The sequence below is a fragment of the Pyricularia pennisetigena genome, assembly GCF_004337985.1.
Source record: "Pyricularia pennisetigena strain Br36 chromosome 4 map unlocalized Pyricularia_pennisetigena_Br36_Scf_6, whole genome shotgun sequence".
NCBI lineage: Eukaryota > Fungi > Ascomycota > Sordariomycetes > Magnaporthales > Pyriculariaceae > Pyricularia > Pyricularia pennisetigena.
This window is the reverse complement of record NW_021940918.1, coordinates 1,445,812-1,470,937: the sequence shown is the minus strand read 5'-3', so window position 1 is coordinate 1,470,937 and position 25,126 is coordinate 1,445,812. Positions and strand designations below refer to the sequence as shown.

The window sequence follows — 25,126 nt, the reverse complement described above, 5'->3', positions numbered from 1 at the left end:
ATTTCTACTGCCTCATACTGGTCATCTCACAACAGATGCCGGCATCTCCTTTTTTTTTGTCATTTCATCCTCACAACTGTCGGAACGTTGTGTATAGAAGGTCACAAATCTTTCTTAGGTATCTTAAAAGGCGTGGGAAAACATACTCTTGGCTAAGAGGCATAGACCACTGGGGGTGAGGAGATCTAAGCAATGCGATGCGATATGGAGTGGAAGCAAATATCTGGGGCATACGGGGTGGCGCAATGGGGGGGCGCGAATGTATGAGAGATGATCAGGTTTATGATAAAGATGTCAAAGAGACAAACAAGACTGTAAGCAAACAGATAAAACACTCGTACGTCGCAAGACCAATCGAGGTTTAAATAGCTGGTGGCTAGCCCAAAGGACTAGCTCAACGAAGCGAACAATATACCCAAACATGAAAAACAATTGTTTTCATCGAAATCTTTTCAGGCCATGCGAATGTCGAGAACAAAACCGAAACTGTTGGCAGACTACCTTTGCACGCCTTTACAGAGCATCCTAGATAAAAGAGCACAAAAGGAAGATGAAGGAATGCGGTGCTTGATTTAGCCAAAAGTATATCTACTATTGCAATGGTACTGGCTTCCGTTAAGACTAACCCCCAGCTTTCTGCTGGTGACAAATTCTCTCCCAGAAAAAATCAGGGCCGACTTGCTACGCTACTGACATCTTGACGATTTTGGCATGGCTCATCCACTCGATGTCGCCACCCGCAGCGGCTCTCCTCAGCTCGTCCAAGGCGTCGATGAATGCAGCCACAAACGAACCGGGTCCCTGGCAGCGACCGGCGGCAACCTCGGCGGCGATCTCGTAGAGCAGGATCCCCGCCACGACGGCGACGAGTTTGTCAGTGCTTCCAGGGGTGCCGGGACAGAGCATGGCACTGATAACGGTGCCGAGGCAGCAGCCGGTCCCAGTAACACGGCCCAGGATGGGGTCGCCGTGCTGCACAATGGCAAAGGTGCGCTCCCCATCGGACACGATGTCTGTGGGGCCCGTCATGACGACGACAGAACCGCGTTGCTGTGCGGCAAGCCTTGCGGCGAGGCGAGCCCGGGCGTCGTCGTCGGGCAGAGTGGAGACGCTGTCGACGCCGCGCTGCTGGGGCCCCGTGTCGCCGTTGGAGAAGGGCGCGGTGCACGCCATTACGGCGGCGATCTCGCCTTCGTTGCCCTTGATCACCGAGACATGGCCGGCGCTGAGGATGGTCTTGACTGCTTCCCGACGGACAGTCGTGGCTCCGGCTCTGATATATTGATGCACGTCAGCATCAGACACCACGGAGGCGGAATGGTCAAAAATCACACTGTCTTAGCCATGGGAATTACTGGCTTACCCCACTGGATCCAAAACAACGGGTCGCTCCGCCGCATTGTACGCCCTCAGAGCCTTGACATAGTTTTCTATCCCTTCGGGCGTGACTGTTCCCATGTTGATGACCAAGGCGCCACCCAGCTTGGCCAGGTCGACCGCCTCCTCGCCATAGTTTGCCATGATGGGCGAAGCGCCGATGGCCAGCGCAACGTTAGCGGCGAAGTTTTGCACGACCAGATTGGTCATGTTGTGGGAGAGTGGGGTGGAATCGTGTACGGCCTTGATGATGGCAGGCACGAGGTCGAGAATGTTGCCGGGTTCGCTTGCCTGTATGGTGTTGCTGAGTGCCGCAGAGGGCTCCTTGATAAGCCGGAGCAGGTTTTTAGAGGCCTCGCGAGGACTGGGCGCTGCCATGATAGCGCTGACGATGGCCACCCCGTCGAGGCCCTTCCTTCCGGGCGTGGCGGACTGGAAGATGACTCTTTGTATATTGGTCGCTTTAATCCCCCCTATCGCAACCGTCCGCATGCGGCCAAAGCCTTCCTTATGCATGATCTCCAAGAGGTGCTGGATGCCGACTGGGCCCAGGATGTGCTTTGTGTTTGTTTTTCTATATTTTGGGAGGGGATGTCTCTGCTTGTTAGTTATGAAAGCCGAGTTATGTTTGTACGTCATTGGGCAGACACTCGTTCAGATACTGACGTGTTGGTGGAAAACACAGCACCGATACCCAAGTAGTCAGCGCCGTCCCTACACGCCGTCAGAGCCTCCTCCCGCGTACTCGCCGAGATACCGATGATGGCATCCTGTCCCAGCAGTCTTCGGGCCGTCACCAAGCCTATGAGAGACTTTGAGTGAGTAATTGAGTCTACCTGGCCTTGGGAGATGCAAGTGTCGTTGATTTCTCACACATGTCGTCTTGTCCAAGATGAACTCCCTCACAGCCAATGGCAAGGGCGACGTCGACTCGGTCATTGATGAGCAGCGGAACATTGTGTCTGCTTGTAATACGATGTAACTTTTGGGCGACTTCGATCAAAACGGCTGTGTCGCTCTTCTTGTCCCGATACTGCACAATCGTGACCCCTCCCTCGATGGCATCCTCTACCACTTGGCAGATGTCCCTACCACCGAGAATCTCAGGCGTGGAATCAGTAACTAGGTACAGGCTATAGTCAACTAGGCTTTTCTTCGTCATGATTGGTTGTGGTTGCGGCAAAGAGCTCAAAGCGAAAAAAAAAGTCTGAGGTTGAGGCGAAAGGCTCAGTATTCGTTGTTTTTTTTTGCACGTGGATGGAACTTGCCGAATCTTATGCGTCAATAAATGGTACTCGTTGGTGGCCACTAGATATTCATCATCAATCGACCCAGTCATCAATCAATCTCAATTTCAAGAAGCCTCCACAAAATCTACGATAAAAAGATGCAAACATTGTAGATTTCATCAGGCCGACGGTATCGTGGATGCGTGGAGAGGAGCTTCCCTCTAAGAAAAAAAAAAAAAAAAAGGTTCTGTCAATTGGAATGTCTACATCTCAACCCTTCGAAAAGCAACTTCCGGTTTCGGTGCCAAATTGATTTGTGATCCTTTTCAGGCTCTCTTCAACACCACAAGCACGAAGCATTTTACGCGCTTGGCTTCGGTGGGTCTGATGTTTCACCAATCAGCTATCGTAGTTTCGGTTTCATCGGGCATAAACACTGAATTTCACCAATTCTCTGTTAAAGGTCCTTCTGGAAAATAACAAGATCTATCTATGTACGAGCCAAAAAACCGTAATTTTATTCGCGCTACACGACACGTAAGAGCTCCTGACTCGTTGGCCGATTGATCGCGTCGTCCCTCGCTCACACAGGTTGCTCGATCACGCTAAAGAGTGAAGGAAATCCTCGAGAACTCGCCGACAACGGTACAGTGGGAGTTGTTACTGAGCGTCTGATATTCCACAACGTGGCAGTGATGTCTTTACTTTACACCATAATATCGGGGTTTCCAGCTTAGGCAGCCACCATCAAGCCAGGCTCACCGGCGCGTCAAAGCTCGCTCGCTCGCTCGCTCACTCATCAAGGAGGGTACGACCTACTCTGTACATTTCTTGGACCCAACAGGCTTGGGTTACCTTGTACTTAGGTACGCACCTAGGTACCTAACTACCAGACAGTCATGATAATAACTGATCTCGTCAACATTATTGCTTACCTTGGTATTCTAATTTTGTATTGAACATCTTAGGGAAACTCACAGTTTCTTTTTCTTTCTATCCCGACAGCCTGTGCATCCACGCTCTTTGGCATTCTCCTGGGCTCATACAGCTCAATAAGTTCCATGGTCTTCTCTTACCCAGGTACTGACTGCGTAATCGCTCAATTTTCTCCAACATGCATTTTCTCGTCCAAAATCGGACCATCATAGCTAATCATCATCTGGCAGCAGAATTCCAAGATGGAGGACAAGGATGACGATCCGTTCACCTTTGATACCGAACGCTTGGTGAAAGAGCTTTGTACAGACAACCGCTCTTGGAAGCCCTCTCAGCCTGAAAAATGTCCTGATCGGGCATTACTGGAAGCCAAACTTCGTGAATCAGAGGCAGATGGCGAGTTTCTTATCTGGGAATCGGAGGAGTCTGGGTCTTTCAAAGACGTCTACGACCAGTTTGAGATCAGGAAGGTCCCTCACAAACGGTTTATCAGACAAGCGGCTGAGCAGTTTCGAAAGCGAAGTCGGAAGTTCAAGCAGAAGCTTGCGGAGCTAAGAGGCAATGGCCCAGTGGAAGATAGTTTGCCTGCAGAGCTGCCGATAGTTGCTCAAGCCACTGCCGCAACCGTTCCTCCCGAACCGCCTCAGAAGAAAAGACGCATAGCCCCAATCAAGCTGTCGGAAACTCCAACACATGCAGAACCAGTCCTTATGTTCACCGAAGCCGATGTCATCAAGCACTCGGAGGCTTCCAATCCCGATCAGAAGGCCGCAAAAGTCAGTTCTTCCAAGCGGTGGGACGCACCACGCTGTCAATACTACTCCGCGGCTCCCATAACATCGTATCACTTCGAACCCGACCTAGATGACGACGACAAGGTTTTCCAATTTGCGCCAGGCACGTACGACAATCTTCCTGGTCACAGTTTGGTCATCAATCGAGGCATTCAGCGGTACTTTGGGGCTCGTTCGAGTAAAGAAGCCATGCTCCCGCAAGATGAAGAACACCCACTCTTTGGTGAATCTGGCTCAGAGGGCGGGTACGACAGCGACACGATGCAAGAGATAGAGGCTGAGCAAAGTGAGCGTGCCCAGGCATCTCAGCAACCCCATGCTGGGAGAAGTGGCGACGTTGCTGGAGCAATACGAAACATGCTTTCAGATCTGGAGGAACAGTGGCGTACAGAAAAGCTGCCGAAACTGAACTCGAAAGCCAACAAGATCTGGAACGAGCCTCGAAGCCGCAAAAGCAGCCGGATCCACATGATTGAAAAGGCAAGAATCACGTCACAACAACTGCAGGCGCGCTTGGAAAAAATGTGCACTCATATCGAGGAAGACCCCAGCTTCCGGTCAAAGGATGTGGTGACTGTTCGCCCAGCTTTTGAAAACACTGTCTATGAGAAGCTCGAGGCAGAGTGGCGTGCGGAACTACTTTCCATGACATCGGAACCAGAAAGTGTCGCTGCGAGACGTGTTCATCGGCAAAAGGCTCCCCGCGTTGTGGTCGAGGACGGCGTGGAAGGCGAGGTACTCACCAGCGATAGCGATTCAGAGTCGCTACACGGACTCGTCGTGGGAGAAGCGGTGGAAGATGTTCCAGAAGGGAAAGAGGAGGGAGAAGAAGAAGAAGTCGGGGGATGCGAGGCTGACTCTGCGCCATCTCCGATCGATCTTACAGTTGATAGTCCTAAGAAACCCCGCAAGGATTCTTCAGCAAGTGAGATTTCAGAAGAGGAGCCTTCACCATCTAAGAAACGGAGGGTCAAGCGCGACAAAGCTGCGCAGGATATGCGAGACCTCGACAAGCGCAGGATGGAGGAGCAAGAAGAAAGGTCCCGAGAATTGCGTGCCCAGCTTGCCAAATCGGATATGTCTGGCCTGCAGTCTCGTCTGATCATCAACGAAGCTAAGAAAGCTTCCCAGGGCTTCGTCTACGTCCCTCAGCGTATCGCACAGAATATAAAAGACCATCAGATCGAGGGCGTCCGGTTCATGTGGAACCAAGTTGTGAATGATGATCGTTCGCAGGGCTGTTTACTAGCTCACACCATGGGCTTAGGGAAGACTGTTCAGGTCATCTGCCTTCTGGTGGCTATCCAGGAAGCCTCACGATCCTCCGATCCTTCTGTCGTCTCTCAGATCCCAAAGGAACTCCGAAAGTCACAAACTCTGGTTCTTTGCCCTCCCGGCCTCTTGAACAACTGGCTGGATGAATTCAGTCGCTGGGTGGATCCATATGACACCCTTGGCAGGATTTACAAGATCGACACAGAAATCCCTGCCGACGCAAGGACTGCTTCGATAGAGCCTTGGGTCAACACAGGGGGTATTTTGCTAATGGGATATAGCCTTTTCAGGGTCCTTGTCAGTTCTGGAGACAGCAAACTGCAGACTTGGCTAACAGAGACCCCAAGCATTGTAGTTGCCGACGAGGCTCACACCATCAAGAACGAAAGGTCCAAAATATCAGAGGCGATGTCGAGCTTTAAAGCAAAGGCCAAAATCGCCATGACCGGCTCTCCGTTGGCCAACTCTGTCGGAGACTACTTTTCTATGATCAACTGGGTTGCACCCAATTATTTGGGTCCGCGGAAGGAGTTCACGCACTTTTTCGCCTCGCCTATTCAGGAGGGACTTTTTGTGGACAGCAGTCCCGCGGAGAAGAGGCGAGCTATGAAGCTTCTCAAGGCTTTGAAGGACACCGTTTCGCCAAAAGTACACCGGATGACGACAACTGCTCTCAAAGGCCAACTTCCCGAAAAGAGAGAGTATGTGATCGTGGTGCCTCTTACTGAATACCAAAAGAGTGCCTATGAAGTTTACATGCGGTGGGTTGCTACTCGAGATGATGCGACCACCGTCAGCTTGCTCGGCTATATCTGCCAGCTGAGTACTCTCTTGGTACATCCCCGAATCTTCCTCCAATACTTTGTCGAACTCGCGAAAGAGTACGACAAAGAAGTTAGGAAAAACGACAGTAGAAGAGAGATTCCCAGACACGTCATTGGGAACCTCATTGCGGAAGTCAACCGCAGAGATATCCACAGCCTTGATCATTCGTACAAGATTACCGTTTTGACCAAGATTTTAGACGAGGCCAAGAGGATTGGGGACAAGGTTTTGATATTCAGCAGTCGAATTCCAGTGCTCAACTTTCTCGAAAACCTCATGAAGATGCAGAAGAGGCCGTATTCAAGACTGGATGGAGAAACCAAAATCTCCACCCGGCAAGCTTCGGTGGCTAATTTCAATGCCAACAACGACGAGGTCTACCTTATATCGACGAACGCTGGCGGTGTCGGCCTTAATATCCAGGGCGCAAATCGCGTAGTGATGATGGACTTCCAGTGGCAACCCGCAAACGAACAGCAGGCCATCGGACGAGCCTACCGCATCGGTCAAACGAAACCAGTTTATGTCTACTGGCTCATCGTTGGAGGCACCTACGAGCCAAAACTTCACGCTGCCGCCATCTTCAAAACCCAGCTTGCCTCGCGCGTTGTCGACAAAAAGAACCCCAATCCGCATGCGTCAAAGGTCAAAACTTGGATGCAACCGCCCGAGATTGTCAAGCGCGAGGAAGCGACTCTAGTTAAGGTCCGAGGGTCTGACCCCGAAGTGCTTGATCATATCTTGGACTCTCCAACTAGCAATCAAATCTGCAAGATTATGATAGGAGACATATTCGAGCAGGAGGAGCCAGACCACCAGTTGTCACCAGAGGAACTGAAGGAGGCAGTGGATCTGGTCAAGATGAACCGGCTTCGTATTACTGACCCAGAGGAGTATAACCGTCTTATGCAGCCTGCTTTCGTGTCGGTGCATCCCTCCGGCTCATTAGACATCGCAGCAGTGCACCCGCATGGGCAAGCGCCAATGACTTTGAATTCTCAGCAGATCACTGGGTTGCGAGAGCAAGTTGGTGAGGTTGGCCTGAAATCCAGAACGCCTTCAAAGATAGTTCTGCATTTGTCAAAGACAGGCAGGTCGTTGACTCCTTCTTTGCAACATGAGGCCGGCCCCCAGTCTCAGTTACCTTTGGCGGAAGCAAACACGGAGGTTACGGACCAAGATTCAACAACCACCAAAGCAGGCAGCGAACCGGTGCTGCCAATACCTGGTGCCGGCACCTTTACTAAATCTCAGCCTCAAGAGCAAGCTCCCTTTAAGTTAGGGGCCTTAGGATCCTCTTTCGGTGATCGGTTTCTTAACGATGCACGAAAGACAATGTGGGGTACCAGCATCTTGTCAAGCGACCTACTGAATCTTGCAACACAAGTACAAAGGGCAATTGAAGCTAAAAACATCTCGGGTCTTCCTGGCCTTAATTCCGTACGGCTCCTGTTACAGGCTTTCCAGGATCAGACGATTTTGGAGTGTGTCCTGTCAGGTCAATTACAGATAGACCGGCTAGTGACTACAAAGGAAGCCGAGTTTGCTACACAGCTTGCAAAGGCAAAAGAAGAGGTAAATTCGCCTGCTGACATAGATCGGCCGGAAAGGGATACAGTGACAGGCCCGACCGCATCGACAATTCCAGGCTTGACTTTAATTCCCACGCAAGCCAAAGTGCCCGATACGACGGCAGCAACGAGTCCGGCACCACCACCATCGACTGAGAAGTCAAGCTCTAGGTTATATAGCGCAGATTCGACGGGAGGGACAGTCTCTGGGCCCAAGACACCAGGCTCCACGGCTCAGAATGTATGCACATCCACTGCACGGTCATCCCAACGAGAAGTCTCGTCCCAATGCAGACCTTGAGCCATCTATTTTCTGCATTCTACTAACAAAATGTTCTGGTCTCGTACTAATAGCCACCCACGAATGCTGTTCGACCCACTCAGTCGAATCCCGGAAGCACCACGAAGCAGTCGATACGGAACGATGCGGGCCTTAACCCACATGCTCAGACCCCCTCTCGGGCTACTCAAGAAATTTCGGACCGGAAGGTAAAAAAAAAGAAGAAGAAGAAGAAGAGATTGGCGAGCCTCAAGACGGAGACGGAGACAGAAAGAGAGCCTCGTTTGCCTGATTGGGCCAATAAGGTGTCCGCTGGGATGGCATCGGAGTCTACAAATGGAGACACACAGACTAATTTGTCACGGCTTGGGGACAGCAAAGACACCCCGATGGTTCTAGACGATGACTAGAGTTCATTGGGTTGACACATGGCTTGTGTCGAGGGTCTGCTTGTGGTTGATGGACAGGTATAGAGGTGGATGATACTGTGATACCCCCTATTATTGATTGTCGACTTATGGTTGAGCGTAGAGTTGTCGTGCGTCTTGAAAGGGCCAAATATGACATGCTCGCTCTTTTGATTATCACCTTTTTGTTACCATGCTCTCTGGTTCTTGGGGTGTATCTTGCGTTCACGATGCCCAATCATTTCGTCCAAGGTTGGCCAGCCTTCATTATCACTCAAACAAACCCACGTAAGTGGCACTCAGTGATACTCGAAGAGTCGACGTTGTACTTGTACAGAACGGATCCCTCCTTAGTCATTATAATAGAGTTTGAGGCAACTCAGGCACATGCATGGGCAACGTCAGACGACTTCAGGGTCCAACTTTGATTGCGTGTTTACCCGACGTGTTTTTGGGTTTTTTTTTTCATTGGCACAAACACAATGTGTGAAACAGAGAATTCATTACACAGGTCTCTCTGTACGGAGTATAGAATCTCGTTTTTGCTCTGGCTCAATGCGCAAGGTTTTTTTTTTTTTTGTAATTAACTGCCTGAAAAGTACGGAGTAACTAGCCTGGACAAGGTAGGATGGCACGCTATAGGTTGTCACCGTAGATGCCGAGCCTCGGGCTTGCAGAAAACCCACTCAAGGATGCAGCCTAGCCCGTTGGGAATACAGCCGACCAATCATGAGCGTCCCATAAGTCAGATTTGCCGGGATCGGCGAGAGAATAAACCAATTTAGCGAGCAGCGGACACGGGGAAAAAAAAGTACGAATATGGTCTTGGATGTGGAATTCAGGATTACCACATAGCCCGGAGTGGTAACAATGCAATTTGTTTATTGGGCAGACAAGCAGAACTCAAAGTTGGACTGGAAACCAAGAACAAACCTACCGGACACTATAGAGTAGTGTTCTAGAATAGAGGTGGACTTCTAGCTGAGTTGAGCTGATCCGGGGTGTAAGATGGAGCCCCACCAAACGTCAAGTTGACGAACGGTGAAATACTCTGAAATGACAAAGAAGAGTAAAAGAATCGCCGCCTCTTTTCCTGCTGATCAATCAGCAAGATCATTCGCCCCAGGAAACATTGGACCTTGGCATTGATTGGTTGGTCTCGGGGCTTTGATTTGTGCTCCTACTCCGCAGTCCTAGTTCTCGATCGCCTGAGGTAAGTAGTAATAATCCCGGACCCGGGCCCGCCAAACAAGCTGTTTAGCTTGCGCACGCACAACGCACAAGTGTACGGGTACCTTCAGAAACCCGTGTGCCGACCGATCCTTTCTTCTATTGATCAACCCCTTGACTCAAAGCAACCGCCACTTTGCTGACTGACATATGCGAAAGCGAAATTTGTCGTTTTCTCAACGTCGAAACATTTCAGTCAACCTGAGGTTTTGAAACGAACAAAGGAAAGAGAAAACCGAAAAAAATAACAAGCTCAAACAATAGAAGAAAAAAAAAAACACCCCCAAATCATGGACGCCGTACTTCGCCAGTCCAAGGCCTTGTGCCCCTTCCTCAAGAAGGCGTCGCCGGCCACTTTGCGGCAACTCTCAACGGCATCTGCACCGGCCCGGCCGCGTGTATCGCCATGCGGTGGCACCATCTCCAAGCTGCAGCTGCTGGCTCACCGGTGTCCTGTCATGGGCAAGGCAATGGCTGTCCAGTCGGCCAAGGCGGGTGTGAAGCTGCCAGTCGGCCTGGCCAAGATACACACCTCGCGGACCCAGGATGCCAGGGCCGTTGACGGGCCTGTCGTTGCTCCTCTTGAGAACGGTGAGTAGCTAACCAATTGGTTTAACCTCCAATCTCACTGCAATTGTGACAGTGCTGACTTTGCTTCCGTGTGAGAATAGTGCCCTTCCCGCCCAAGGTTGCTTCGGGCCGATCCGTCGCCTCGTCGAACCCCGCCGCCGCGAGCGCCTCCCCGGTTGCCGGCCATTCGGGCAAGAAGTTTTCCTATGAACAGTTCTACGAATCCGAGCTGCAGAAGAAACACAAAGACAAATCGTACCGCTACTTCAACAACATCAACCGCCTGGCCAAGGAGTTCCCGCGCGCCCACATGTCCGACAAGGAGGACAAGGTGACTGTTTGGTGCGCCAACGACTACCTGGGCATGGGCCGCAACCCTAAGGTCTTGTCCAAGATGCACGAGACGCTCGATGAGTATGGTGCTGGCGCTGGTGGTACTCGCAACATCTCAGGCCACAACCGCCATGCTGTCGAGCTCGAGGGTACCATCGCCAAGTTGCACGCCAAGGATGCTGCGTTGGTTTTCAGCTCTTGCTACGTTGCCAACGATGCCACACTCGCCACTCTGGGCAGCAAAATGCCGGATTGTGTCATCTTGTCCGACAGCCTCAACCATGCCTCCATGATCCAGGGCATCCGGCATTCCGGCACCAAGAAAATCGTCTTCAAACACAACGATGTGGCGGACCTCGAGGCTAAGCTGGCGTCCCTCCCGCTACATGTTCCCAAGATCATCGCCTTTGAGTCAGTCTATAGCATGTGCGGCTCCATTGGCCCTATTGAGGAGATTTGTGATTTGGCCGACAAATACGGTGCCATCACTTTCCTCGACGAAGTTCACGCCGTTGGTATGTACGGCCCACACGGAGCCGGCGTAGCCGAGCACCTCGACTTTGAGGCGCACAAGGCGGGCCGGCCCCGCGGCACCATCATGGACCGCATCGACATCATCACCGGAACGCTCGGCAAAGCTTACGGCTGCGTTGGCGGGTACATTGCCGGTTCAGCCAAGCTCATCGACATGATCCGCTCGCTCGCGCCAGGCTTCATCTTCACCACCTCTCTCCCGCCTGCGACCATGGCTGGTGCTCGTGCCGCTATCGAATACCAGATGGAGCACGATGGCGACCGCAGGCTGCAGCAGCTTCACACGCGCGCCGTCAAGGAGGCTCTTCAACACCGAGATATCCCCGTCATCCCCAACCCGTCTCACATCATCCCGATCCTCGTCGGCAATGCCGAGCTTGCAAAGCGCGCCTCGGACATGCTGCTCTCGGACTACCAGATCTACGTGCAGTCCATCAACTACCCGACCGTGCCCGTTGGTCAGGAGAGGCTGCGCGTAACCCCCACGCCAGGCCACGTCAAGGAGTTCCGCGACGACCTCGTCGTTGCCCTCGATGCCATCTGGACCAAGCTCGGCATCAAGCGCACTTCGGAGTGGGCTGCCGAGGGCGGCTTCATCGGTGTTGGCGAGGAGGGTTCCGAGGCGCAGGCGCGGCCGTTGTGGACTGACGCCCAACTAGGGATCGAGCAGGCCGCCAAGGAGATCATGGCCTCGGGCACTGTGCCGACCGGCTGCTTTACCGAGTCGCTTATCGAGCGCGAGGGCGCGGCGCTGGGTCGCAGCAGCATGGCGGCTGCTGCCTAAAGTTCAGTCGGGAATAGCTAGCTTTTATCCCGACGGCGACATGCAAATGCTTCAATCTGTGGACATGGTACCCATCAGAGAAATGCGCACGTGGCATTGCAAATGTTTGGCAGCATTTTCGGATGTATATAAATATTTATACGTTAGATAGTTGACATATAGTACGGATAACGTACACGAAGGGTCAAACTCGAATTCTTGAATTTAAAAAAAGAGTTTGCAAGCGTAGTCGTCCGTCGCAAGAGGAAGTTTCATAATGAGTACTTATATATGTGTTTTATACCATAACTATCTCTAGCTCATCGCCATGCAACGCCGAAAATAATAATAAAATCCGTAAGGGTTTATACAATGGATAAGATGAGAAATAACAAGGATAAAAGCCAACCCCCCCCCCCCATTCAATTACGCCAGTCAACGGGGCGTATGCACCAGCTAAACATTGACCCTCAAAAAACAACTCCACACAACGCCCTGCGCCACCATTAGAATCGCTCATCCAACCTTGTATCATCGAGTAAAGCAGCTGCAAACAATGGAGCTTCCTTTTGGAACCAAGCCGTTAACAAGGCAGCCCACACCACCGAGAGAGCAAGGTCGCCGACGAATCTGGGTATCTCAATGTGTTTTAAAAACAAGAAGAAAAAATGATTGAAGAAAAAGAAAAATAAACAGCCGTTCTCACAAACCATCAGCGCGTATCCGCCTGGCAAGCTGTATATCCTTTTGCATGATGGTGACGCGCTTGGCGTGGATGGCGCACAGGTTCGTGTCCTCAAACAGCTTGACCAGAAAGGCCTCGGCGGCCTCCTGCAGGGCCAAGATGGCGTGCGACTGCCACCTGAAGCCCTCGTCGACGGGGCGGACGTTGAGGGCGACCTCACGTACCAGGCGGGCAAAGGGTAGCTTGCGCATGAGCAGGTCGGTGCTCTTTTGGTAGCGCCTGATCTCGCGCAGCGCGAGGGTCCCCGGGCGGTAGCGTCTTGGCTTTTTTTGTGGGATAGGGTCGCCGGCTTGTTTTGTTCATATTTTCGTTAGTTTGGTCTGAATTGGACACATAACCAGGGGCGAGAAGAGAGATCGAACATACGCATTACCCCGCTGTCTCTTGATGCGCCGGGGACGGTTTTCTTGGTCACTGCCTTCTGTACTTTTCGTGGTGGCATTTTTTTTCCCCGGTATATGTAGTTTTTGGGTTGGGTTGGCGCTCGGCCTAAAGCTCGGTGAGAGCTAGCTCGATGGTAGGTTGCTTGTCGTGTTGTTCGAGGCGATTCAAGGTGGTGGGAGCTCTTTGATGGCAAGTTTTGTTTAGCAGGGTCGGATAGAATGCGCCCTTCTTGGAAGCCAGCCGGGTAAATCGAGGTGGATGTTGGGTTTGTTGGTTTGACAATTGTTATATTAACCAAGGTTGGCTTGGAGGGGAGGTAGGTAGATAGTTGAGAGAACGGTACAAAGAAAAGAATACTGCAGGTGCAAGGTGCTAGGGGTAATTGTAATCGATATCTTCAATATGAGCACACGCGCCGCATGCGAAAATCAGGGGGCTGGCAACGCGACTCGACCGCGACCTAGCGCGTTTCTCTTAATTGACAGCCCCACCAGCCGTGGATTTTACGGCATGGATGAAGGCAGGACTATATATGTAAAGTCCAAAGTCACGATCTGTTAGATCCTTGTACGAGAAAGTCTTCAATTGGTTTAGAAAAGAAAATCCCCTCCCCCCGCCTACGCGTTAATACACGAAGGCTTTACCGCTCACCCAATTTTGTCGATAGATCCAATTGCCCTGGACCGCTTATTCCCATAAACACGACGCTCCCGAAGGTAGCCGTTACCCAATTACGAATTAGCGACAGAAATGCCCCTTATCTGGTTCATATTTACTCAACGAGCTTGTCGGGTACGAAGGAGTAAAACGAGCGAAAAGACAACGAAACGTTTGGTATATCTATGAGTGATGCCGGGAAAGGTGGATCCTCACGTTTGCGGGTTTCCCAAGTTTGCCCAGCTTACCATAGGTGCAATACAGTATGTTGGTAAGTGCGAACGCTGTGACGCACGGCTTACATATTCACGCGGGGTCCGCTCAACTCCGTCACAGCTGGAAGTGGGCGATACCTTGACGTCGCCAAAAGGCCACATATAATCAATTTATTGCACCCGGACGGCGACCATAACCATTTGTAATGTAATTCACCCTGTTCCTGCGATTCAAGGTGGTTGAAACTGTTTTTTTCTTTCTTTCTTTTTTCGCTGCGTTGTCTTTTGTTTGCTTTCTCCTCTTTTGTGTTTTTTTGTTGTGAAATTCAAGCAAAGGCACTGTGTATCTTCTCCCTCAGCACCTGCCTGGTCGGTAGATTTGGCGTTCCCAACCGACGACGACGACTGCACGAGACATTGAACTGTCACCTCCAAGTAGCACATATAAAGAGGCACATTGCGGTATCTACTTATACAGCTTTGATCAATCAACCCTCTTCAGGTTCTGTCCCTTTCCTCTTTTTCTATCGATCGCCCGCCCAACATGGATCAGATGATTGGAGACAATGGCCGCTTTCCATTGGAAGAGTGGTTCTGGGACATGCCAGTTTGCACGCGATGGTGGACGACTGCAACGGTCCTCACCAGCGCATTGGTGCAGTTCAAATGGGTAAACGCGTTTCAGCTCTTCTACAGCTTCCGCGCAGTATTTGCAAACCACCAAGTATGCCATAAACCCCCCCGCCCCGTCCCCCAAATTCCAAGCCCACGGACGAGAGATGCATCCGGCTAACCAGGGGGAAACTCTCTCACAAACAGTATTGGCGCCTCCTCACGACATTCTTCTACTTCGGCCCCTTCTCCCTCGACCTCATGTTCCACATCTACTTTATGCAGCGGTACTGCCGCCTCCTCGAGGAGTCGTCGGGCCGCTCCGCCCACTTCTCGTGGCTGCTGCTCTACGCCATGACGTCGCTCCTCGTCATCTCGCCCCTCGTCTCAATGCCGTTCCTCGGCCACCCACTCTCGTCGACCCTCGTCTACATCTGGTCGCGCCGCAACCCGGACGTCCGTCTCAGCTTCCTGGGCCTCCTCGTCTTCACCGCCCCGTACCTGCCCTGGGTTCTGATGGGCTTCAGCCTGGTCCTGCACGGCACCGTGCCCAAGGACGAGATCATGGGCGTCGTCATCGGCCACATATGGTACTTTTTCGCCGACGTCTACCCGCCCCTGCACGGTGGCTCCAGGCCGCTTGATCCGCCCATGTTTTGGAGGAGGATGTTTGAGGGTCCCGCCGCCGCCAGGGACGACACGGCCGACGAGGTGCCGCCTCGTGAGTTCATAGCCGCTGGTGCTGGCGATGGGGCGCGGCAAGAGCAGCCTCTGCCGGGATTATAACGGCTGCTTTTTGGTTTTTTTTTTTTTTGTCCTGTACCTTGTTCGTATTATATCGGGAGTCTTTTTATACACATGGTTGGTTTGTTTGTTTTCTTCCTCAAGAGGCTGCGCGTTATGGGTTGCGTCAATATGAATATTACTAGACGCCTTTTCGCAGAATTTCGAATTATGGTTTCTGCCACACAACGTTTTGCCTTGGTTCTAAAACTAAAAAAAGGCTTTCATTTTTTACTGCATCAGAGTCGCGGCTGCATCATGCACATATCTGTTCTCTAATACATATTATGGATAATGGTTCAGGCCGTCTAGAACTAGTCTAGAGGAAACTTTCAGCAAGCGAAGCCATTCGAATTTGTAAGATTTTTTAAACTAGCGATGGCCCGTAGTTATATCTGTTTGGATGTCTGAGGGTGCGCCGCTAACAGCTATCAGCCAAGAAAACGTACCCACTAACAAGGGTTATATAAGCCTGTATCGAGCCGTGGTGTAATCAAGTTATACTGCATCGATAACTTCAATAGTTATAACCAGGTCCCTAGAGGCCAAACTCGACTCTATCCATCAAACTTTCCTCTTTTTTCACCCGCCTCCCCTGCACAATATTTCTACATTTACATTAGGGGAGAGAAAGAGAGAGAGAAAAAAAAAAAAAAAACGACTGCGGGCTTGAGTACCGAGAGATACGAGACTGGGTGCACCACGGCTGATGGAAAGTTCAAAGACAGCGATGGTCGCCATAGCCACAATGCTATGCTTGGACTGGCTGATGAATAGATGGTTCATTGGACACAGAAAACAAACTTGTATCATTCTCGCTGTATACTTTCAGATAGTTGCCTTGGCTATAGTGAGCAAACAGGATGCCATTCATGACCGCGAGCAGCCCTCGAGGAACTCGTCGACATACTTCTTCCTGTGCTCGTTGTCTTCCAGCTCCGGTGCACGGTTCAGGGGTGTCCACTTGGGCTCGTCCTTGAACAGTCTCATGGCATGGATGTACTGGCAGCAAAAGGGGCAGAGGAGACATGTGAATGTTTGCGTTAGCTTGGTTGATAACTAACGAGAATAAGAGGCCCCTCAAAAAAAGGAGAAAAAAAAAAAAAAAAAAAAAAAAAAAACTTACGTTGCTATCATCCGTCGTAAAGCGGTGATAGATGCCCGCAGGCAGGATGATGAGGTCCCCCTTGTCCAGATGGATCCTGACCCAGCGGTCGGCGCGGTCGCGGACGTCAAAGTAACCGTGGCCGTCGCGGATGTACCTAATCTCCTCGTCCTCGTGCAGGTGCTCCGAGAAGAAAGACTTAACCTTGTCCTCGTAGGCGTCGCCCATCTTCTCGGGCGACACGGTGATCTCGTCGCGGTTGCGGTAGCCCCGCGACGACGCCAGCGAGTCCACCGCCGACACGTCGGGCATGTGGAAGTAGAGCACGCCCAGTCTGGCGAGGTCGTCCGTGTCCACAGCCTTGCCCGAGTCGTGCGGTTCGCGTTGGTCGCCCTGGGGAAGGAGATGTCGGTGATGGTTAGTTTTGTGATGTGAGAGAAAGAGCAAGAGGGGTGGCGACTGAGATGAGAGGGGGACCCACTGGAAGGTCGTCGTAGAAATAAGCCTTCATTTTTTTTTTTTTTTGCTTTTGCTGTTGCTTTTTTCTTCTTTTTTTTTTCCTGGGTGCAGGTATGCGAACGAAGTAAGACCTTTGGGTTGAGTTTCGTTGTTTTCTCACACTTTTATCTTATTTTATTTAATACTATTCGTTTCTGTTCCTCTTCCTTTTGCTTGCAGTCGGACGGTGACAGGCTGATCGCAATGCACGTTGTTAATGAGTCGAATTGCAGCTGGGGATTTTCAAGTATCTATTCGAAACGGAACGGCAACGATTGGCCCACCGTCCAAAACGTGCTTTCCACAAGATGTGACGTATTCCAGTCGCACTTGCGTTGAAACCCTCGTCGACTTTTTTTTTTTTTTTTTTTTTTTTTTGCTCTATTTAAATCTTTGAGAATTCAATTATTTCATCTCAACTCCAAGCAAACACGGCAGCCAACCTATTTCTGCATACTCATCTCAAATCACAGCATGTATTGCATCAGCTGAGCGCCATAAGCATAACTGAAATCAATTTGCTACCGTCTCAAGCACTACGGTCCTATTCGAGTCTGAACAAATCCTAACCAGAACCTGTCTAGTCACACACCTCCCATTCTCCCGCGGCCGGTTATGCGGCCATGGTAATAACAAGTTGAATATAGGAGTGTATAAGCCGTAAATATGCGGACGGGACGGTGTTGCTGCAATGCAGGTATGTCGTGCATATTTCATGGTTCTACAGAATCAAAACAAGGATTCATAAACCAATACTCCAAATAATCAACACCAGATGCGCAAGGGGATATATGAGGAAGAAAGTAGAAGCAAGATACAAAATGTTCCAGGGACCAGCCGAAAAGAGGGAAGTAAATGGCAAACAAAGAAGGAAGGTACATAATATATAGTACATCAACACTTTTGGTTTTGGTAATGCTGGTCAGAGTCCCCAGCACAATCCCAGAGACCTCTTCGATCACGAGTCCATCGGGAACCTCTCAACAAACTTATATGTCAATAGCCCTTCCTTAAAGTTATCGACCAGCACACTAAGGTCATCGCCACTGAAGACTCCAGGGCCAGTCGCTCCTAGGCTGCTTAGAATGTTCGCCGAGTCATCTGAAGCGGCGGCCAGGCCAATCGGCTTGCCCCACCTGAAGCTGTCAACGACGAGTTGTTGCGGCCTGCCGATGGGGAAGAGCGCCGACGCCGGTGCGTCTTTGGCGACAAGAGCCTCGGCACCGGCCGCAATGATGATGCCGTCAAATACAGTAGCATCCGATTGCGAGTACGTGGCGTCGATGCCCTCAGCTTGGGATTCGCCGAGCACCGAGACCACGACACCGTCCTCCAGGAATCGGGTCTTGAGGTCCGCTGCCTGTGAGAGTGAAGCAGGGTTTCCAGTGCTGGCAAGGACGCCGATCCTCAGCGTTTTGATTGTGGGCAGCTTGTTGCCGAAAATCGACAAGCCCACAGTGGTATTTACGTGGTAGAAAGCTGGCTCGGGAGGGGGCGCCTCCATGCCGAGGGCTTGAGCTACGCGCCCTGCCAGTTCGTTGCTGATGCGGTTGAGCTGCTGGAGCACATTCTGTCGGACGTGCGTGTTCAAGATGTTGCTAGTCTCAAAGCGTATCGCGTTAACCAAGATCTGCTGCTCAGCAGGTGTGATGCTGTTCCAAAACAGGCGCGGCTGTGTCCAGTGATCATCAAAAGTCTCAGAGAGCTCACGGACAAGCGCGGCATCCTGAGTCCTGCGCCGAGGTGCGGTCATGAAACCTCTACCTTGGTCTTTGCTTGCCTGTCTCGGGAATTCATTCAGGGCACTGGGTGTATCTGTGATTGTGAAGGCATGTCAGGAATTGATTTAGACCGCTGTCTCTTGACACATGAATCACTTGAGGGGCGGGAGTTTTCTCCCAATGGGACCTACAAGGATGAATGTTCTTGTGGATAAAATTCTGCCCGGCACCATCCCGATTGTTGTTGTGGACACTAACCCTTGGTCTGTTGATGGGAAGTTCTGCGAATCCAGGTCAGGTAAGTATATGTCATTGGCGCTGGAGTGGTAACGTTGTTGGGTTGGTTTCTCACGCTCAAAGTTGGGTCCATTATGGCGGTTAAGCTGAGTGTCAAGGTAAGAAAACACGCGGCCCTGCAGAAGAGGATCCTCAGTGAAGTCAATACCCCTGACGAGGTGTCCAGGTTGAAACTTTCAGTAAGGTTAGCCTTCGATTTATGGCAAACGTCCGCGAATCACTGCGGTCTCGAGTGGTCTGAACAACTTGCCATGATTTGCTCCGTCTCTGCAAAATAGTTGATGGGGTTTCGATCAAGCTTGAGAAGCCCTAGAGGTTGGACCGGCACAAGATCCTCTGGGAGAACCTTGGTCGGATCGAGCATATCGAAGCCAAATCTCAGGGCATCCTCCTCGTTGACAACCTGAACCCCAAACTCCCATTCGGGACCGTGACCAGACTCGATGGCATCCCAGAGATCTTGTCGGTGAAAGTCAGGATTTTTTCCGGACAGGACTTGGGCCTCTTCCCAAATTAAACTTGCTTTGCCCTGCTTGGTCTTGAAGTGAAACTTGACCAATCTCGACTCGCCATCGTCGGTGACCATGCGGAATGTATGGACTCCGAAGCCATCCATGTGACGATACGACCGCGGAATTCCATAGCCTGACATTGCCCAGAAAAGAGCATGTAACGAACTCCTGTTGTTGTTTAACATTCAGCATTAATTCACACCCTTTTCGGAGAACTGCAAGGAAACACCACTCACGATTGTTGACTGAAAAAGTCCCAAGCCGAATCGTGAGCTATGTGCGCGGTTCTAACTTTAGCCATCATCATAGCCTCGGGTTGATTGATACCGGCATCAGGAGGATCAGTCTTGTAGGCGGGGCGCTTTACCGGTAGCTGCCGTTGGTATCTCCTTGTCTGGGCTGGGCTTGACGGCATGAACCAAATCAGGAAACTGAATGGCGTCCTGTATGAAGAAAACTGGCACATTGTTTCCAACAATATCTGTTCGCAGGGGGTTCACACACAGGACCTGTCAGCAACTCCCTCACCATGTTTGCTCAGGGCTCGCACGACTTACCAAAATTGCCCTCATCGGTGTAACTGTCGATTTGTGGGAGTTAGCATGTAAGCAGATACCCCCTAAGGGCTAAAACTGTGTAGGGTTTCGGCCATTTTGCGCGATTATCATACAATCTCGTGGCAAAGCCGTGCACGTCTCTGGCGCTATCCGCACTGCCTCTCGAGCCAGCCACGGTAGAGAACCGCACAAACACTGGAGTCTGCTTGCCAGCAGAGTTCAGAAACGATGCTGAGGTGATGTTGCTAAAGTCGCCATAGCTTGTGAAGGTGCCGTGAGCGCCTGCGCCTCTGGCATGAACGGCCCGCTCTGGAACCTAAGTTGTATAGGTGAATTTCTCAGTAGTGAAAACTTGAGGCAGTACTCTCGTGACCTGAGCCTTACCCAATGCCGACTTGACTTACACGTTCATGATCAAAATGGGTTATTTTCTGGCGAAAGACAAAGTCCTCGAGAAGCGTTGAGCCTCTAGCACCAGCCTTTAGACTTCTTTGATCGCCTATTGGGCCGCCGACGTCGGATGTGAGGAACTTGTCTCGGTCATCAACCGAGAATTGTGCCAGATAGTCTTCCCTATGCTCCCCTCGAGGGTGCAGCGCTGCTGGGTCTGCATAGGGGCAGCCGGCCTGAGCAATCCAGACCAGGCTTGCCCATAGTCCAAGTATAGACGAGGGGGCCATTCGAGCTGGTTATCTTTTTCCCTGTTCGGCTTATTCCAATGCGACTTGCAAGAAAAGATGAAGAATATGTGACAGAATGCACGAGCTCGGCAATCAAATTTGTGATGTATAAGCCCCTATTGCGACGTGAGACGTGAGTAGTTCGACGGTTGATCATATCAGGGCAAGACAGCTGGGGGCAAGAGTCTTTTTTTTTATGTACGCCTGGTTCTCTTCTAGAAGCAAAAGGGTGTCACACCACATCTCTGAATAAGAAACAAAGATCATCGGACCCCGCTGGGAGATGTGCCCCGATTAAAGAGATCAAACAAAATATGAATTGGCAGGAAGGGGATATTCGAGGGTACCGGAATTCACTCAACGGCTTACAGCATCTTGAGAGTGAATAAAGGTGATAGTGCCAAGAGAAGATACCATGTCAGTGGCCCCGTCGATGCCCGAAATGGTAGGATTATAAGACAGGAAAAGGTCCAGGAAAATAGATCTACTTGTGCCATACTGACGGATACGGAGAGCGATATCTCCGGAGGAAGAACAGCAAAGGATGCCAAAAATCATGAACCTCGGTATCTGTGTAGGTAGTTAGTTAGTTACAAGCGGTGCAACATATGGTCAAAGCCTTTCCAGCTTTCCAAAGGTGCAATAATTTGTTAAGCTGGCGATACCTGACCCAACAAACATGTGTTAAAGTCTTTCATCCTTTTCTGCAAACAGAAGGAAATATCAGCCGGTTTGGGGACTTGCTTCTTCTAGTCTAGGGGAAGGAGCTCCTGGGAGGCTGCAGCAGTGGGGTCGCTTTTGGGCGAAACAAATACAGGGGGTAAGATTATCGAGTCTCTCCCATCTTGCCGTCTGTAACTCGGGCTTGTCGGGGTACCAGACAAGTCTTGAATCCGTAACGCAGAAGAAATTAGTGTTGATTACGTGCCGCTGGGGGGATGGACGGGTGTAGCTTTTTACTTCTTCCATCGTTCCCGTGCATATATTCCTCAAGTTTTCGTCTGTCTCGGGAGACGTGAGGGAATTCTTCAGGTGAATTTTGGCAAGGCAAGGCGAGATGCCCGAGCCGGTTGATCCGTTGGCTTTTATTCCCCTTCTCAGAAGTGATCAGTATCTCGCACAAAAGTTACGGATAATTGAAGCAAATGCCTGGTGAGCATTCACACCCACACACATATCTGCATGTGGCATGAGCAAGGCGCCACGTCATAACAAACTATGACCAGCCCAGAAAATCCAAAGGAAGGACAGCTAAGAACATACGGCTTCACTCAACACGTGTAACTCAGGTACAGGTCGATAAGCTTATTAACAGACTTCCGAGATACCCGGTCCCACCATGCAAAAGCAAAGAATATCAAACCTGGTGGCCAAAAAATGTGTGTCTCGCGAAGGAGAGAAGAAAGAGGGAGGATATCCCCCCTTGCCCCGCGAACCCGGAAGGGATTAGATTTAGATTGCAAACAGGGACGCAAGGAGGCTACGGAGCGAACCCGCGTCTGCCGGTATACCTACTTGTTCCAGACAGAGACAAGACCTCACGTAACCGCGAATCTGCCTTTCTAACATTTCCGGATCCGTTTCATATCTTCTGCAATCCGTCGCGGGTCAAGGCATTTGTCGTGTTTTCGTCAATTCCTTTGCTTGTATATCGCACCTATCGACACCATCCCGACTTCCCATATCAAACACGCCCTTTAATAGGAAAATATATTCGTTCCTCGCCATACCATGCAGACGGGCACACCAAGAAAATGCCATTGTATTATCTAATGCAAAAACGGAAAGTAGACAACGCTCATGGTCGGTGACGCGGGAACGCCAGCCAGACATGCAAAACCTGATGTAGAATAATTTGCCAAATAAAAAATCAAGGTGACGGGCCCTGCCGCCGCCTAGGTGACCGCCGCAACCTGGAATCGTCCCGATCCGACGACTGCACCTCGATGATGCTCGCCTCCTCGCGGTACTCATCCTCGTCATCCCCGTCCCCACCATGATGATCATCAGTGACCTGCGCCTCCGTCACCCAGCCAGCCTCGACAACGAAGCGCACCACATCGGCGGCGCTGGAGAAAGACTGCACGTCTGGCGGCGCATCGGGGTTGAGGTGAGCCCAGAGCTCCCGCGTGGTCTTTTTGAACGCCGCAAGGTCCCGCTTGTCGCCGCAAAAGTGCTTCGCCATGTACTCGTATATGTAGGCGAGCCACAGTACATTCGTAAAGGGGTGATGCTCGCTCCACGATATGCTCCCCCCGTCATACGGCTTGTTGTGGAAGCGGGGTGGCAGGTAGGCGCGGTCGCCCTTGATCATGTACGACCGCATCTGGCGGTATACTTTGCACTGTGGAGCGTGTGTGCTGGTGAAGAGGCTGAGATCCTTTTCGAGGTCGAATGCAATCGGCTCGGCATCCTCCATGTCGGGGTCCTGAGCCCGCGAGAGACCGTAGTCTAGAATTGTGATATCGAGGCCCGAAAAGCCAAAGTGGATAGGCGATTCCGAGTCTTCTTTTGTCTTGGGAGGCCGCACTTGACGCACACAGAGGTTTCCCTCGTGAAGATCCCGATGCTCGAAGCCGACCTGGTACTCGGCCCTCGCCAGTGCGATGGCCACAAGCAATAGAACATCCCATACTTGACTGATCGAGTCCAGCTTGAAGTCCTCCAGAGAAACACCAGCATCCCCGAGCTCGAGGACCAGAAACTTGGTTTCGGGGAGATAGCGACTTGGTGAAGGGTAGAATTGCAGCCGGTCGGGGTCCTTCCTCTTCATCCGGCGATGAAAGGCTTGGTGCGTCTGCAGCAGCTCCTTGGTTGCCTTGCCCTTTACCACAAAGCGTTCTTTGTAGACCACAAAGCCGGGTATATCGGCCAGCCACTCCGAAATCCGCACCTCGCCGCCCAGGTCATCCTCGCCATGCGGCTCCTCGTCCACAAGGCCCGACATTTCCTGAGCCTTGGTCTGCGGCTTGATGGGGGATTCAAGGCGAACGACCTTGATGATGCTGGTTCCGCGCTCGTTGCTGATCCGGTAGACCTCCGCATAAGAGGCCTCGGCAATCTTCTCGATGCGGTCACCAGGCGGACAGACGTCGCCCCAGCATAGGATCGGCTGGTCGGAAGGTGCTGGACTGTGAGGCTCCACCGGCCGTCTCTTCTCCGGTCTGACTTTGCATGGTGTACTGGGAGGCTTTGGCGAAGGTTGCTGTTTTGTTCTTGTCGGCTGTCGTTTAGTTTCGGTTGTTGTGAGACGCGGCTCGTCGATGTGGATCTCCTTGATCCTCTCCGTCAAGGTCACCAGGTTCTCCTCGCCATCATCTGGCAATACGGAACCAAACTCCTTCCTCTTCGGTTTCAGCCCGGGTTTGTGGTTTTCCTTGTCCTCATTTGAATAATCGATTCGCGACGGTGCTTGTTGGGCCGTGTCAGGCGATATGAGCACTGCTTTCGTCCTTCGCGTCCGTCCATACGTCCTCACCGCCGTCGTCCTGGCCATCTTTATTTTTGATCCTATTTTTTTAATATATATGTCTTTCAAACTTTAAGAGACGCAGCCTTGGGTATTAACAATAGTTAAATCTGTTCAAAGTAGCAAAACTGGCACAAGCATGCGAGCGCGTCGGTGAGGTAGGCGCCAACGAAGGGTCGATGCGTCATCACGTGGATGAAATTGGTTGTCAGGGGCAACCCCCATGATAAGTACGCGTCTTGCTGTATCACCAGTTACTATCATGTAGCCTCCGTAAACTTTTCTTTTTATTTTTAGGCAAGAAAAAAAATAATAATAAGCATCAAAATAATCGATCCTGAATCGATATGAATAAACCTAACAATCCTCAAGGCTAAACTGTGCTAACTAACGCTGACTCGAAATACCTGCCAATGCTCCCCAATAACGCCCGCCCATGCTCCGATAAATAACAGCCTGAAACGGCGTTCGTTACTTCCAAATACAACCTTTTGTGGTTGGAGAGGCCAAGGCCGAGGACAAACAAAGTTGAACCCCAAACGCCACCCTTTCTGTTTCTCTCCTTTTGTTTCCGCCATCGCCACCCAAGACTCGCTGAATATACACGTAGAATATTATTGACAGGTAGAAAAAAAAATACGGCTTGACGTAGCATGTGGGAAAAGACACAAGATATGCCTCCCAAATCAAGCCGAAGCATATTGCTTTGCAGCGCCCAAAAACATAAAAGGGGAGGAAAAAAGCAGAGATATCCGTAGATCATAGGT

At 51.1% G+C, this 25,126-nt stretch overlaps 8 protein-coding genes across 8 annotated transcripts; 3 read left to right on the top strand and 5 right to left on the bottom strand.

Annotated features, from left to right (window-relative positions):
• Positions 1 to 681: 681 nt before the first annotated feature.
• PpBr36_06037 (uncharacterized protein) lies at positions 682 to 2,539 on the bottom strand (the record flags this gene model as incomplete). Its single annotated transcript, XM_029893184.1, has 4 exons — positions 682 to 1,273; positions 1,364 to 1,951; positions 2,044 to 2,179; positions 2,251 to 2,539. The coding sequence occupies 4 exons, from the start codon at positions 2,537 to 2,539 to the stop codon at positions 682 to 684; spliced, it is 1,605 nt and encodes a 534-aa protein (XP_029746174.1).
• A 1,245-nt stretch (positions 2,540 to 3,784) lies between these two features.
• PpBr36_06036 (uncharacterized protein) lies at positions 3,785 to 8,697 on the top strand (the record flags this gene model as incomplete). Its single annotated transcript, XM_029893183.1, has 2 exons — positions 3,785 to 8,248; positions 8,362 to 8,697. 2 exons carry the CDS (start codon positions 3,785 to 3,787, stop codon positions 8,695 to 8,697), a joined length of 4,800 nt encoding a protein of 1,599 aa, XP_029746598.1.
• A 1,517-nt stretch (positions 8,698 to 10,214) lies between these two features.
• On the top strand, positions 10,215 to 12,145 carry PpBr36_06035 (uncharacterized protein; the record flags this gene model as incomplete). The annotated part of the gene is made up of 2 exons (XM_029893182.1): positions 10,215 to 10,515; positions 10,596 to 12,145. 2 exons carry the CDS (start codon positions 10,215 to 10,217, stop codon positions 12,143 to 12,145), a joined length of 1,851 nt encoding a protein of 616 aa, XP_029746172.1.
• A 681-nt stretch (positions 12,146 to 12,826) lies between these two features.
• Positions 12,827 to 13,311, bottom strand: PpBr36_06034 (uncharacterized protein; the record flags this gene model as incomplete). Its single annotated transcript, XM_029893181.1, has 2 exons — positions 12,827 to 13,158; positions 13,236 to 13,311. The coding sequence occupies 2 exons, from the start codon at positions 13,309 to 13,311 to the stop codon at positions 12,827 to 12,829; spliced, it is 408 nt and encodes a 135-aa protein (XP_029746173.1).
• Positions 13,312 to 14,626: 1,315 nt separating this feature from the next.
• On the top strand, positions 14,627 to 15,523 carry PpBr36_06033 (uncharacterized protein; the record flags this gene model as incomplete). Its single annotated transcript, XM_029893180.1, has 2 exons — positions 14,627 to 14,849; positions 14,945 to 15,523. Exons 1-2 carry the CDS (start codon positions 14,670 to 14,672, stop codon positions 15,521 to 15,523), a joined length of 759 nt encoding a protein of 252 aa, XP_029746177.1. The 5' UTR covers positions 14,627 to 14,669.
• Positions 15,524 to 16,390: 867 nt separating this feature from the next.
• On the bottom strand, positions 16,391 to 17,136 carry PpBr36_06032 (uncharacterized protein; the record flags this gene model as incomplete). Its single annotated transcript, XM_029893179.1, has 3 exons — positions 16,391 to 16,522; positions 16,647 to 17,018; positions 17,107 to 17,136. The coding sequence occupies 3 exons, from the start codon at positions 17,134 to 17,136 to the stop codon at positions 16,391 to 16,393; spliced, it is 534 nt and encodes a 177-aa protein (XP_029746178.1).
• A 945-nt stretch (positions 17,137 to 18,081) lies between these two features.
• On the bottom strand, positions 18,082 to 20,890 carry PpBr36_06031 (uncharacterized protein; the record flags this gene model as incomplete). Its single annotated transcript, XM_029893178.1, has 9 exons — positions 18,082 to 18,938; positions 19,036 to 19,125; positions 19,197 to 19,291; positions 19,363 to 19,821; positions 19,890 to 19,926; positions 20,021 to 20,134; positions 20,211 to 20,233; positions 20,324 to 20,526; positions 20,615 to 20,890. The coding sequence occupies 9 exons, from the start codon at positions 20,888 to 20,890 to the stop codon at positions 18,082 to 18,084; spliced, it is 2,154 nt and encodes a 717-aa protein (XP_029746175.1).
• A 1,870-nt stretch (positions 20,891 to 22,760) lies between these two features.
• On the bottom strand, positions 22,761 to 24,386 carry PpBr36_06030 (uncharacterized protein; the record flags this gene model as incomplete). The annotated part of the gene is made up of 1 exon (XM_029893177.1): positions 22,761 to 24,386. One exon carries the CDS (start codon positions 24,384 to 24,386, stop codon positions 22,761 to 22,763), a length of 1,626 nt encoding a protein of 541 aa, XP_029746176.1.
• Positions 24,387 to 25,126: the final 740 nt, after the last annotated feature.